Below are 14,851 nucleotides of genomic sequence, written 5' to 3' on the forward strand. Positions count from 1 at the left end.
ATACAACAACTGTTAGAGAAACTGAAAAAGAGAACAGGCTTCAATTCACTACCCTTCCCCTACGTGGGGCATGACAACCAGGGGTGAGGTCTCCCAGGAAACAAGGGACACGACTCCTAGGGAATAGCCTGGCCCTGGCCGTGTGGGATTGACAATACTTTTCTGGCCAAATGGGGGAAAAGAATCGTAATAAATGAGGTATCAGCGGCTGAGAGAGTTCAAATACAGTTGAGAGGCTATTCTGGAGATGATTCTTAGGCAAGCTTCAGCTAGATATTGCTATTTATTATGGTTTGCCAAACCCCAACCAAAACTATTCCTGTCAACCCTAAAGAACATCGAGGGTTCTGAAATTCTACAAAAGTTTAATGCGCTATGACAGCTTTCCAGAGACCCACAACTTCCAGATGGGTTCCTAGGCCAGGTAAGTCCTGAAACCCAGAGGGGCCAGCCTCTCCAGAACGTCCACTAGTTCCATCCCCCATCCCATATTATTGACAGCCCTTCCCGACATGAAAAGGTGAGATGGGCATAGCCCAAATGCCCCTGAAGATTGGGAGAAGGATCAAAGGAGAAGGAGGAGTTCTAACAGAGAAGATAGGAGTTAACAAATGAGTGTGACTGCTGAATTTTATATTGATATTTCTTTTTGTCTCCAGCATCTTGGAGTAGCTAGAAGGAAACGTTTAAAATTGTGGCACGGTAACCCATACCAAACTCTGAAATCTGTTTCACAACTACTTTACAATGTACTCTGAAATTTACCGCTTTTTCGTAAATATATTTCACACCAAAAAAAAGTTTTAAAAAATGAAACGAAATAAAGGCAGCTGTCATAAACACCAACAAAAAGCTGCTGTTGCTCCTTGCTAAATTATAGGCTTAACACGATGTCTGGCCCTACAGAAGGAAATCAATATATGGGCTGGACATTATGAAGAAGACAGCGAGTATGGCAGGATACGGGGTGGTTAGCTTTAAAATCTCATTTCTCTCTTTCTATCTTTAAAAACTTTTCTTCCTTTTCCATTCCGCGTACTTTTCCCGTTCCCTCATTTCCTCTTTCTTTTCTACCTTGTCTTCAACCTGACAGCCATTTCCAGTACGAGCCACAAGCCCAGCTAATACGAGCAAGAAAACTGAAAGTGCTTGCCCATTCTTCAAGGAAAATACACTAAAGGAATAATACTATTTAAAAAAATGAACTTACAAATGAAATCAACAAGCTGTCATTGGGCTTGAAACATGAGAAAGGAATGCAGTAAATCAACTCCCAGCAGAGACAACTCTCTTCCCTTCAGAAATGACATGCATTACAAGTGTTAGACGTAGAGAGAACCTGTGGGTTGAGCTTCGAAGCAGCAATTTGTACTTTCCATCTGCCTTGGTGGTGCATGTGGTCATAATTTAGCAGAGTACAATTATTTGTAAACTAGTGGTTTGACACAGGAAATCTGAGCTTAAAACAGAAAACTGTACAAAAAGAAAAAGATCAGAATCTCATTCTGCAACATAACGCATTGTCTTTCTAGAGTGAACAAGCAGATACCAAAATTCAAGTGCTCTTTCAATATTCTCCCTGGGAAAAAAGTGCACCAGTTCCAAACTGTAATAAGAATCTGAAAGAAGAGGCAATTTGAGGTTCTAACAAAACAGAAAGGGTTTCTCTCTTCTAAACAAACATCATAGGTGTTTGTCAGTGTTTTCTTTTAGTTTATTTTGTAAGAAGTTATTTTTCCCCCAAACTGTGCAGAATACCTTCATGTTTGCTTTGGAAACGCAAGAAACAGATGCGCACACAGAACCTTTGTCCTACTATCTTGCATAAAGGTATCCTATCATTAATTCTTTTGATTTACTTTATTCTCTTAGGAAACTATCTTAAAATTAAACTTACCAAGTGTAAAATGTTATGTAACTGTTAATAGGAGGTGATTTACTTGTCATTCATTATAAACGAGAACTTGATGCTGGAATGAAGGAAATCATGTTACTCAGCTTTTCTACCTTCAATTTTTTTGACTCATACTTTCGTATTCATTTAACACTTTGTAAAAGCTTTCTGAAGTACTTCAGTCATTTAAAGTTTTTAATTTGGGTTTTCATAATACATTTAATTGGGAATTAAAGACAACATATATACAGACAAAAAAACAAAACAAAACAAAATACCAGCTTTAAATTACAAATGAGAAGAGGTAGTATATACGCAAAGTTAAAGTACCATTTTGATATCATAAAGGCAACCCAGATACTGATTTCTGTCTAGGAAATAGATACTTTTTAAATTAGTCATTTAAACTTTTTTGTTTTGTTTTTTTATTTTTTTCTTCTGTCATTTAAACTTTTTAACTTCTTATTAAAGAAAATTTCAAACACATGCAAAATTAGGAAGTATAGTATAATAAACCCACATGTACCCCTTACTCAGCTTCAACTCACAACTAATCTGGTTTCACCTCTATCCTGTGCCTTCCACCCACATTCTTGATCATTCTGAAGTAAACCTCAGGCACATCATATCATTTCACTGGTTAAGTATTTCAAAATACATCTCTAATAGAAGCTCTTAAAAAAACACAACCACCACAGCCCCATAATTACACCTAAATAACATCAACAATTTATTAACATTATCAGGTTTCTCGCCACCATTCCCACATCTTCAGTTGTCTTCTGAGAGTTTTTGCTTGTTTTACGAGTTGTGTTCAAACTGGGATCCACGTAAGGCTCATACAGGAAAACTGGTTAACATGGCTCTCTTTTTGTTATCTTAGGTTCTTCCTCCTTTTTTCTTTTTTCTTACAAATGTTGGTGGAAAAAACCATATCTCTTGCCCTGTACAATTTCCCCATGTCTGTGGCCAATTACATCCTCCGCTGCTGATTACATCCTATGGCATCATTTAAAATGTTCTCCTGTCCCCTGAATTTCCTCCAATCCAGGGATTAGATCTGGAAACTTGGCCAGATTCAGGTTCGATTGTTTATCAAGACTTCAGAGAGGACGCGGTATATAATGTCCGTCAGCAGGCGCCTGATTGGTTTTCTCTCTGGGGACCCAACCATTTAAGTTTGGGGTACCCTAAGTCCAGGCAAATTTCACAGGTTCTGCTATTGGTCAGCCTTGATTTTCTCTCTAAGTCTTCTCACCGGGTAACTTCATCCATGCCCCTGCCTTCCACAGGCACTTAGGGCTGCATCTGGGGCCCAGACCTCTTGCCAGAACTCTACACACGTATTTCCAATTCCTCCCAGATCTCTCCTCTTGAATGTCCCACCAACCCTTCAGACCCACTAATCCAAAGCGGAATTCAACATCTTCTACCCACGTTCCTGTCCTGGTAAATGACTCCACACATCGTCGGACATCATCTCAGATTCTGACACTGCTGCCTTCCTCTCTGGACGGCCGACGACTCACCAATTCCTGTTGATTTTACTATTGACACATATCTCAAAGACGTTCTCTCCTCTGCACCCCCAATGATTTCACCCTAACCTGGACTCGAATCATCTCTCCCTCAAACAATGACTAATTGTCTCCTGAAGGCTTTCTAAACACTGGGCTGTCCAACCCCTAACCCCTAACCCTACAGCCATCATACTAGATGTCTCCCTTCGCTGGCTCCCCATCACTCCTACTGGCCTAAAAGAACTTTGACCATACACAAACCGTCTGACCCTCCTGAACTACCTTCCCCTCCTAGCACACTCCAATTTATTCTCCCAACTTGGTTTAAACATCCACTCCCCGTAAGGCTTTCTCTTAAACTTCTCAGCAGATTGGACTGCACTTCCTACGTCCCAGCAACGTGCATGGACTTCGTCCTGTGGTGGCAGCTGGTCCCCAGCACACACAGGCTGCATCTGCTCTCCCTCCTGAGAGTTCCTTCAGGACAGGGTCATACCTTCCATGTTTTGTTCACTTTTGTATCCCCAGCATCGACATCGAGACCACAGGGATGTCCTAATGATGCCTTAAGTTTATTAACATGCTTTTGCCTGAGCTGTTAATTCTTCAGAATCAATCAAACAATGTGAAATAAGAAGGAGTAAGTTTCTCCTAACACCAGTCCTGAATATCACAAATCACAGCCCATTTTTTTTTTCAACCGAGTTTGGGGATCTTAGAATCTGAGATAATGGCAGAACTCCTACAGGAGGCTATGGAGAAAAAAAAACAGGCATGGAGATGAACCAACATTGCTTGTAACTGTCCACTAAAGACTTCAGACTCTAGAATAAAATAAAGTCAGGGTCAAAATAAACAAGTGTTGCCACACTGCTGTGACAACAGGAACACAGAGACATGTTCATGCATTAGACCCACAGAGACTTCATACATTACACCTACAGAACAATCCTGGAAAGCAGGGTAGATGGACTCTAAGGCTCACACAACTTTTCCTGAACTTTGACAATTCTTCAAGATCCCAGACCAGTGCCTCTTTCACGTCAGAAACACACCAGCCAGGCCTGACCTTACACTACTACTCTCAGTGAAGCCCCTCAGAACCCAAGATCGAAACCAGAGCTCCAAGTGTTCCATTAGTCAACCTGTCATTTCAGGGCTGGGGATAGTCGAAGGTGACTGCAGGAGTGAGGCTAAGCCAGGGATAAGATCCCAGTGGCAGGCCTGGGCTGCTGCTACAGCTGCAGCAGGCACATCTGGGGCTCCGTTTGCCCCTTATGTAACACACGCAGAAAGGCAGCCTTCACGTCCCCTGCATTTGACAAGGGATTGTGCTCTAAGGTGGAAGCAATGTGCAAGCTCAAGCTGAGCCCCAGTCTAGGAGCCAAGCTGACAGGAAAATGCTCCTACAGAGCAAGAAAACAGATCCGGGGTTCCTAAAATACATTCCCCACACATAGATGCATAGTCCCTGAAATTTTAACAATAAAAGTTTATCTCTCATGGGTAAAATTGCTCTTCTAGCAACTTTTAAAATACTCAAACACACCTATAAAAGGAGTATACTACTAAGATATTGATCACTATCACTTCAGTGTGAAATAATTCATGAATTCAATGTCTTCCTTGTTAGCAACTGTTCCTGGACTGAGGAGATAATTGGGTATTGCACTGGAGTAAGAGATAGTTGAAGACGGAGAGCAGGAAGGACCAACTTAAAGGGGAGATGGAACTACCAAAGATAAACACAGCCTACTGAACACTTTTACCCATGATGAGCTCTGAAAGGAATACAATTGCAATGATTTAGTAAGAACTCACCCTCTATATAATTTTCAATCTCTTTCTTATCACTAGCACAAAGAACTAACTATGATAAGAACATCTATGTATATTCAAGTGCCAGTGTCCTGATGTTTCCAAGGTACAATTAAGGAAGGTACACCTTAATTGAATTGAATCTTAATAGAACTTAGTCCTAGAGAGCTAATACAGTTCTCAAAAGAAAAAGGAATCATATAATGATTATAACGCAATCACACCTGCTCTATCGTGCAAGGCCTCACTCTATCGGTTTTTGCAGTTTAATCGAGAAAGGTGGTACAGCACATTCAGAATCTCTTTGCTCCTTTCTTGCCCCTTTGCTCACGACTGAGATTCTCTATGCCATGGTTGTCCCCATGTCCCCTGTGTACTATTCTAGTAACAAAGCTCTGTGATACCACAAAGCATTTTATTCAGCTAAACTATGAGGTAGACTAATTTTGCTCACAAATCTTATATGTCCAAGACACCAATCAAAACAAGAAGGTGAAACACCTTTGAACAGGCAGAACCCAGAACTGTGCATGTACAAAAGAGATTCCAATAAAAAATTACAAGACATATATAAAGAAACAACAACAACAAAAAAAAGACCAATAGTCAAGAGAAAGAGCAATCATCAGAAACAGACCCCAAAATGACCCAGATGTTGAATTTACCAAAGATTTTGAAGGAGACCTAATAAATATGTCAAGAGCAAAAGGGGAAAATGTTTTTAAAATGAACAGAAGGGGAATGACAGCATAAAAAAGAAACTGAAAAGGAACCAAATGAAAATCATATAACTGAAAAATACAATATCTGGAATTCAAAATTCACTTGATCAGTCCAACAGCAATTAAAAGACAGCAGAACAAGTCAGTGAATTCAAAGCAGATCAATAAAATTTATTCAGCTTGAAGAATGCAGAGAAAAAAATTGAAAAGAAATTAACAGAACCTCAGTGAGTAAAATATCAAGTGGTTTAACATAAACATAATTACATCCTATAGGTAGAGGAGAGTAAAAAAAAAGAGCAGGAAGAATATTTAAAGAAATAGTTGCCAAAATTTTTCAAAATTTGATGAGAAACATCACCTTACAGATCCAAGAAGTTCAACAAACCCTATGCAGGACAAATAAAATAAAACTAAGTCAAGGCACATTACAGTCAAAACGCTATAAGCAAAAGATTGAGAAAATCTTGAAAACAGCCTGAGGAAAAATGTCATCACATAACCACAGGGAAGTTAACAAGGAAGATTCTCTCAGACTTCTCATCAGAAACATCAGAGTCCTGAAGATAATGGAAAAATATTTAGAACATGCTGGGAAAAAAATGTCAACCCAATTCCACATGCAGAAGAAAATCTTTTAAAAGAAAAAGTGACATGCAACAATAGGGATGAACCTCAGAAACATTTTGTTAAGTGAAAAGAAGTAGATGTCAAAGACCACATATTGTATTATTCTCCATACATGAAATGTTCAGAAAAGACCAATCTACAGACACAGAAAATAGATTAGTGGTTGCCTGGTGAAAACATGAATGAACACTAGTTATCTAGCAGAAGGACCACTCAGCTAAACCCAGTACAAAAAAGTGCAAAATTTTGAGCACATGACATGGTTGTTTAAAGTCATTAAATTTGGGGTTGGGTTATTACATAGGAATTGATAACCAAACTATAAATTATATAAACTCTTGTGAAAAACAGAGAAAGAAGTTATTCCAAGGTCATTTTATGGTACAACCATAATCCTAATACCAAAACCTATAAACATTTTATAGAAAAGATTACAAAATATAGAATACCTTTCATTAACATATATAAACAAAACATCAATAATTTAAATAAAAATAAATTAAATTTTAATAAAAAGAATCACAACCAAGTGCTGTTTACCTCCATAATGTAAGGTTGGTTTTAACAGTCATTATTCAGTATGTCTCACCACATTAAAAGAATAGAGGAGAAAAGCCATATCATCAATTCAATAGATAAAGAATCTGGCAAGACTCAAAAGTCATTCTTGATTAAAAAAAAAAAAAACTAGTCCAGAAAACTAGGACTAGAAATAACTCCCTCAATTGTGAAAGGGATCTACAAAATATATACATCTAGCATCATAATAATGGGGAAAGACTGGACTTCTTTCTCTTTGTTTAGGTTGAGGCAGGTTATCTGTCTTAGAAGTCTCAGAATGCAATAAGACACAAAATAGAAAAAGCCACATATTAGAAAGGAAAAATAAAACTATCTTTATTCATAGACAGTACAATCATCTACATAAAATATTCTCAGGCATCTACAAAAAATCCACTAATAAAACTAATGAGTGAATTTTATCAGGTCACAGATAAAAGTCAATATACAAAAATCAAGTGCATGTCTATACACCAGTAACAAACATTTTTAATGAAATTTTAAAATAGCATTTATAATAGCATCAAAAACTTAAAATACTTGGTCTTTATAGATTTGAAGATGCTTACTGTTGTTAGGCGTCGGTTCTACCAAAACTGATCTATAGAGTCAACACAATTCCAATTCAAAATCCAGCAGGGTTTTGTGTGGAAATTGATAGCTGACTCTAAAATTGACATCAAAATGCAAAATACCCAGAATAACCAAAATAACCTAAAACAAATGGATAAGCAAAGACCAGAGTTGATGGGCTCCCAGCACTAACCTTAGGACTGACTATAAAGTTGCAGTAATGAAGACAGTTGTGGTACAAGCATGAGGATAGACAAAGAGATCAATGCAGCAGAAGAAACAGTTCAGGAAGAGACCCACATATAGAGCCAACCAGTTTCAACAAAGGTACAAAGGTGATGCTGTGGGAAATGCTGGACTTTTCAAGAAATGGTGCTGGAACAAATGGATTATTATATTGGGAAACAAATCCCAACCTCTCCATCATATCACACAAATATTAATTTAGAAAGGAGCATATACGCAAACATAAAAGCTGAAACTATAGCCTTTTTTAAAAAAAACAGGAGGACATCTGTAACCTTATGATAAACCATGATTTCTTAGAGAGGACACAAAATGTAGAAACAGTGAACGAAAAGATAGATAAACTGGGTTTCATAAACATTAAAAAATGCTGCTCAAAGACATCATTAAGAAAATGAAAAGAAAAGCCATAGACTGGGAGAAAATATTCACAATACATATCTCTGGCAAAGGACTCATATCCATAAAATAAAAAGCTACAAATCAATAATAAAAATATAAACCAAAGGGTTAAAATTTGGGCAAAAGACTTGTACTGGCACTTATCAAAAAATTTAAAATCCAAATGACTTAAAAGGGTTCAACATCAAGGAAATGCAAATTAAAATAACAAGATACCTTTTCATACCTATCGGATGGCTCGAATTAAAAAGAATGACCATATTAAGTGTTGGTAAGGATATGGAGTAATTGGAACGCTCATACACTGCTGGTGGGAGTACGATAACATAGCCACTTAAGAAAGCCATTTTAAAGTATTTTTTAAAGTTAAGCATATACTTATTTTACTACTTAGCAATTCCACTCAGATATTTATCCCAGAGAAATGTAAGTGTATGCCCACGTGTTTATGTATACGTATATTATGTATAAGTATAAAGTGTATGTCTGTATGTTTATGGTAACTTTATTTCTAATAGCCCCAAACAGGGAAAAACCATCAAAAGGAGATGGGTAGAAGCAATTTTGGTGTATTGATACAATTTAATACTACTCAGCCACAAAGATGAATGAAACCTTGATGTACACAATAACAAACAAATCTCACAGAGATTATGCTGAGTAAATTAGATATGATGCAAAATATATATACTGTATAATTCCATCTACATGAACTTATAGAACAGGGTAAAACTAATCAATAGGGAAAATCAGTATGTTCATTGCTTCGGGAAGCAGGTAAAAAAGGTATTGATGGAAATTTATTTTTATCTTGGATTGGAGTGTTGACTACACAATTGTATGATTTGTCAAAACACAAATTGTCCATTTCTGATCTGTTCATTTGACTGTATATAAATTTACCTCAATTTAAAAAAATACTTGGGGCACTCACTGGTAGCAAGGGAAAAGGCACAGAATCTCTTATGGGATAAGAATGAGATAAAGGTTACAAAGAAGAGGACATCATTTCTAAGTTTCTTGCACAAACATGCAGAGAAAATCTAAAAGGTTGGCACAAAAACAAAAATCTACAGCACGGTTTAAATAGGCATGTACTCAAAGAGGCAAGAACCAATTTATTAGTTCAGCTACAATGACAACGAATAAAAATGAAATCTCAGTGAGTATGTTAAACAAAACACCAGATTACCAGATTAAGCAAATACATGTAATATGGCCACTATTAACCAACAGACCATTAGGCAATAAAATACCAGCCAGCCTAACTGAAGACAGTGAACTGTTTTACAGCATATTTTACAAAATACTCTTTGTACAAATTCCACAATAGATATTGCCAGAGTATGTGTTGAGATTGCCCACATACCGAAAACCAGCCAAAACTCATTCTTACCTTCAGTGAAACTCCCCGTTAGGGTTATTACCACAAATACTTTCCCCTCTGGCTCCAAATCCACCTAGAAAGAGAAAAAATACATATTATCTTTTAAATTTAAAATAATTTTTGTGAGCCTCCAATAACTCTTTACAGAAAGGCTTAAATCTGCAAATCGCAGATATAAAAATAGATCTGAACTCTGATTAAACAGTAGAGGGGCCAGCAAAGCAGTGACATCTCAAAAAATTACAAAGGTTAAGAAGCATATCTAAAAGTCAGCAAGTTCCTTCAGCTTTTATCTTCCTCTTGAATTTTTTTTCTCTTTTATTTTTCCCCTGCATTCTACAAAGAAGCACCCATAAACTTGGCAACTGTTTTTGAGATATCCCTATCTTATGTATACCTATTTTAACAACAGCGTTTTATTAGATAATTTATGCATGAAATAAATAATGGTAACAGACAGATAATGAAAAAAAATGTAAAACTCCTAGAAGAAAGCATAAGGAAACATCTTTAGGACCTTATGGCAGGCAGTGGTTCCTTAGACTTTACACCCAAAGCACAAGCAACAAAAGAAAAAAAAAATGGATAAATCAGATCTCATTAAAACTTTTATGCATTAAAGAACTTTATCAAGAAAGTAAAAAGACAACCTACAGAACGAGTGAAAATAAGTCATTAGGGAAATGCAAATCAAAACCACAATGAGATACCATTTCATACCTACTAGAAGGCTACAATTAAAAAAAAAATGGAAAATAACAAGTGTGGAGAGGGTAGGGAAAAATAGGAACACTCGTTCATGGTTGTTGTGAATGTAAAATGGTGCAGTCGCTGGGGAAGGCAGTTTGACAGTTCCTCAGCAAGTTAAGTATACAATCACCATAGGACCTGGCAACCCCACTTCTAGGTATTTACTCAAAAGAACTAGCAGAGACTCAAACAGATATTTGCACACCAATGTTCATAGTGGCATTATTCACAATCGCCAAAAGATGGAAGCAACCCAAGTGTCCTTCAATGATGAATGGATAAATTAAATGTGGCATATACACACACACACATACACACACACACACACACACAATGGAATATTATTCAGCCATAGAAAATAATAAAATACTGATACTTGAGACAACATGGATGAACCTTGATGACATGATGTTGAGTGAAAGAAGCCAGACACAGAAGGGCAAATATTGTATGATCTCACTGATCTGAAATAATTAGAATAAGCAAATTTATAGAGCCAGAAATCAGAATACAGGACTCCAGGAGCCAGGGTGGGGGTAAGGAATGGAGAGTTAATGCTTAAATTATATCAAGTTTCTATTTGGCGTGATGGAAATATTTCGGTGGCGGCAATGGTAACACAACATTGTGAATGTTAACACAAATTATACATGTGAAAATGTGGTCAAAAGGGGAAACTTTAGATCATGTACATGCTATTAGAGAAAAGATAAAATGAACAAAACAAAGGACTCAAACACAAAAAGGGAACCATAATGTAAACCATGGACTGTAATTAGTAGTGCAATTATAATAATATTCTTTCATCAATTGTAACAAATATACCACACTAATAAAAGGGTTTAATAATAACGGGGTAAATAGGACTCAGCATTTCCAAATGTGATGTCATCAACTGCAAACTTTTAACTTTATAAAGTAAAAAATAGAAGGTGAAGAGTATAGCTGAATCTATACCATTTCTACCAAAGTCAAATTAATCTCAGGAAGCACTAGGGAAAGATGTTTAGACTCTTTGGCTTCACTACTCTGCCTGTTCACAGGAGTTCCTCTCTACCCATTCGGCAAGCACGCCCACTGAGGGCCAGCGCCCGGCACACACTCCAGTAGTCCAAGCGCCCTTACGTAACATGGTGCCCAGGACGGGACAGCGACCCTTCAGGTGTGCTCTGGTCACCACTAGCCAGGAGGGCGGGCTCAGCCCTCTTGTGCTGGATGCTGACCTCCCCACCCATGAAAATCTCCAAGCCTTGGATTGCGGGGTTCTTCAGGACCCAAATACATGAATTTACAATGATTCTTAAGTAAACCTTGTTAGATTCAGCCCATTTCTGCCTTTAACCTTTCATCTAAAGAAAGAAGGTCAAGAGAAGTTGAGTATAGTGATGGAAGGTCCCGTCTAGTAAAATATGGCATTTAAATAAGCTGCAAACCATATGGTCTGGTAGAAAGAGCCATGAACTTGACCAGGGCGTGGATTCTAGCCAGACTCTGTCCCCATAGGCTCTGGACTCTGAACAAGACCACTCACAGCCTCACCGTTCTCACCGGAGAGTCTATTACGTCATTTAGTTAGCATTCCTGACATGGCTTCCATGGGGGATGCTATGAGGGGATCTCAAAGGATCTCAACAGTTCTATTTACTATTTTTATTGTTCCTACAGGTAAACAAAGCCCAAAAACAAACAAAAAATTGGCTTTACTACTAGGTCACGTAATGAGAATTTGAGCACAATGTGTTGTGTTTTTTTAGCACCATATCCTGGTTATATATTTTTTCAAAATAAAAGATGCCCATTTTGTACTCACTCAGAAAACTTGACCTGTATAACAGTGTGTTCCTATGATCAGATTTTTCTCTGCATAAAATCTGTAAATAATTTGGCTACCATACTGTAAATCATCCGTGTTCAAACCAGCTACTTGTATCAGGACTGCTGCCAACCTCACAATATTCCCTTAACTATCTTAACATCACTTCTGAATCCTTATAGAACAGAAGTTCTGAAAATAGAGCTCTCTAGAGGGATGATTAAACAGGATGTCAGTCTGCAATTGTCTCCATTCTCTGCCTTGACTTGCTGCAAGTCAAAAATATATTATTTTTAAATGCCACTCCCTCCTCTTCAATATAAAGTCTTGGCAGAGAACACACACATGCACATTCGACCTCACAACATAAACTGCGGCTGGCCCAGAAGGAACTACTGCAGCCTCAGGACAGACAGACTGCCAGGGCCACCTCCTCGATCCTCCAGCCTTGGCTCCGTCCAGCACTGCCCCGCAGGCCTGCAGAGAAGACCACTCTACCCTGACAGGTCACGAGCTGCTCTGGCAAACAGGGCCACAGACGCAGCACTCAGACCTGGGAACTCTGCGTGCTTCCTCACTGCACCGCCACTGCTGTGGACAAACCAGATTCAAACACCATCTTCAAGCCTGGTTCACCTACGGCACAAGAACGCTAAGAGTCTCTGCCCTTAGAACAGGGTTCTACAAACTCTAAGTCAAGACCCAATACTGGGACATGGAAACAATGTAACGGGTTGCAACAGCAGAGTTCCTTAAGTGGAATAAAATGAAAAAGAATATATGAACACGCCATATGTAATAAGGAAAAGTACATTTTCATGAAATTTTATTTGCAGTTCTGTGTGCAGGTATAAGGGTAAACTGAGTTACAGTGTAAAAATGTATCCCTTACTGTGGGGCACGGTGAAACAGTTTAAAAAGTACTACCTAGGAGGTTGTGTGTTCCATCTACATAGGGCTGATGAATTGTTGTCATCTATTTACAGATGAATACCTCTAGTTACAGCCAACTCACTACCTCTACAGCTGGCCTATTTCATTGCTAGACTCCATAGAAAGATCTTTCTCATGAGCAGAAATGCAGGGGACAAAAATTTCCCTAGTTCCATCCCCTACAGTTGTAGTGGACACTTTATCTCTAGCTAGAGCTTTCATTCCTGCTTCTGGAAACAACACTTAAGTATTAGTTTTGGGAACTACCATCACATATAGTAGAGACAGTTCAGCTGGGATACCACCCTAGCTCCAAAGTGGACATGTAACCCACACTTTGCCATTCACAGCACCAAATCCCCCAGGCCTTGGTGACTGGTCCAGAGCTGGCATGTGCCCTGTACCTGGCTACCGGGGAAACTGCAATCCCTTACCCTCAGTAATTGGGTCAGGTTTGGTGTGTGAACCAAATGGATCCAATGAGGAATCCTGGAGCTAGAGGAAGAGAGAAGACCTTGCTTGTACTGAACTTCAATCTGGAAGGACATAAATCTGTCGTGTTTGTCAAGAAGGAGGGGAGAGGTCAGAGACAAAAGAACACCAGGTTTTGATGTTCTTTTAAGCCCTTCGGTCAAGTCTTGCTTGATACTTTCAGACTTTTCAGTTTTTTTGAGCCTATAAATTTCCTCCGGCTTCAGCCAGTTGAATTGGATTTGCTACCATTTGCACCCAAAAGACATAACCAAAATAGCAGCCAAAGAGAATAGGTCAAATATTTGAAGACAATTGCTGCACCCCCTCTAAGTCTTCTCATACCATTCTATACCCTGCCCTCCCCCCAGCTCTAAAGCAGCTCATGCAAGCCTCAGAACATCCTACCTTCATCCCAGCTGATTGCTCTGTGGCATCTGATCCTCTCAATAGACGCCTTCGTCATGAACCTCTCTTCCTTGTTTCTAGGGTACCACTCTTTCTTGGCTCTCCTCTAACCCTCCCTCTAGGGCTCCTTTCCAGGCATCTCTTTCTCTGACTACTTTTAAATCTTGCTGCTCCTCAGTCCTCTTTTATTTCCATTGGAAGATTCTCAGACCCGTGGTTTCAAAACCCAACCAAGAGTCTCAACTTCTAGGAGTACAAGAGAGAAATATATTGGAACCTCCAAGAGGGCTAAAGTGAATTAGTGTGAGATTCATTTCTTCAGCTCCACTTGAACACACATCTCACTCTCAAACCTATGTATGCACTACCTCTATCTCTTGTGTCCTACAAGTTCCTTTAATTCAACATTCCCAGAGTTCAAACCCTTGTCCTGTATCGCCTAATCAACACCCTCCTGCACATTCCCGGTCCTACCTGGCAGCCCAAGCTTCCCACCACATACATCTGCTCTCTTCTCCCACTGCCTTGCCTCACCTGGACTCTTAAAGCGGTCTTCTAGCTGGTTTCTCTGTCTCCAGACTCTCTGGTCTCCAACGGCTATCAGTGATGTTGGCTATGTCACTTCTTCCTAATTTAAAACCTTTCAGTGTTTCCTCTCTTGTCCATAATGAGGTCCTAGCCATGTCCCTGCCTTCCTTTCAGCCTCAGCAATCCCCGCCACCC

At 38.8% G+C, this 14,851-nt stretch overlaps 1 protein-coding gene across 4 annotated transcripts in view; it reads right to left on the reverse strand.

The window, feature by feature from the left end:
- Positions 1–14,851, reverse strand: part of PRKCH (protein kinase C eta) — a 257,755-nt gene that overhangs the window by 176,774 nt on the left and 66,130 nt on the right. For 3 of the 4 annotated variants that reach the window (XM_077122445.1, XM_077122446.1, XM_077122448.1), the window contains exon 2: positions 9,763–9,826. In XM_077122445.1, the coding sequence (XP_076978560.1) occupies positions 9,763–9,826 (64 nt within the window). Of the gene's footprint in view, positions 1–9,762; positions 9,827–14,128; positions 14,819–14,851 lie in introns of those variants that run through there. The other variant, XM_077122447.1, reaches the window with a different exon arrangement.

Source organism: Tamandua tetradactyla, chromosome 12 (genome assembly GCF_023851605.1).
Source record: "Tamandua tetradactyla isolate mTamTet1 chromosome 12, mTamTet1.pri, whole genome shotgun sequence".
Lineage (NCBI taxonomy): Eukaryota > Metazoa > Chordata > Mammalia > Pilosa > Myrmecophagidae > Tamandua > Tamandua tetradactyla.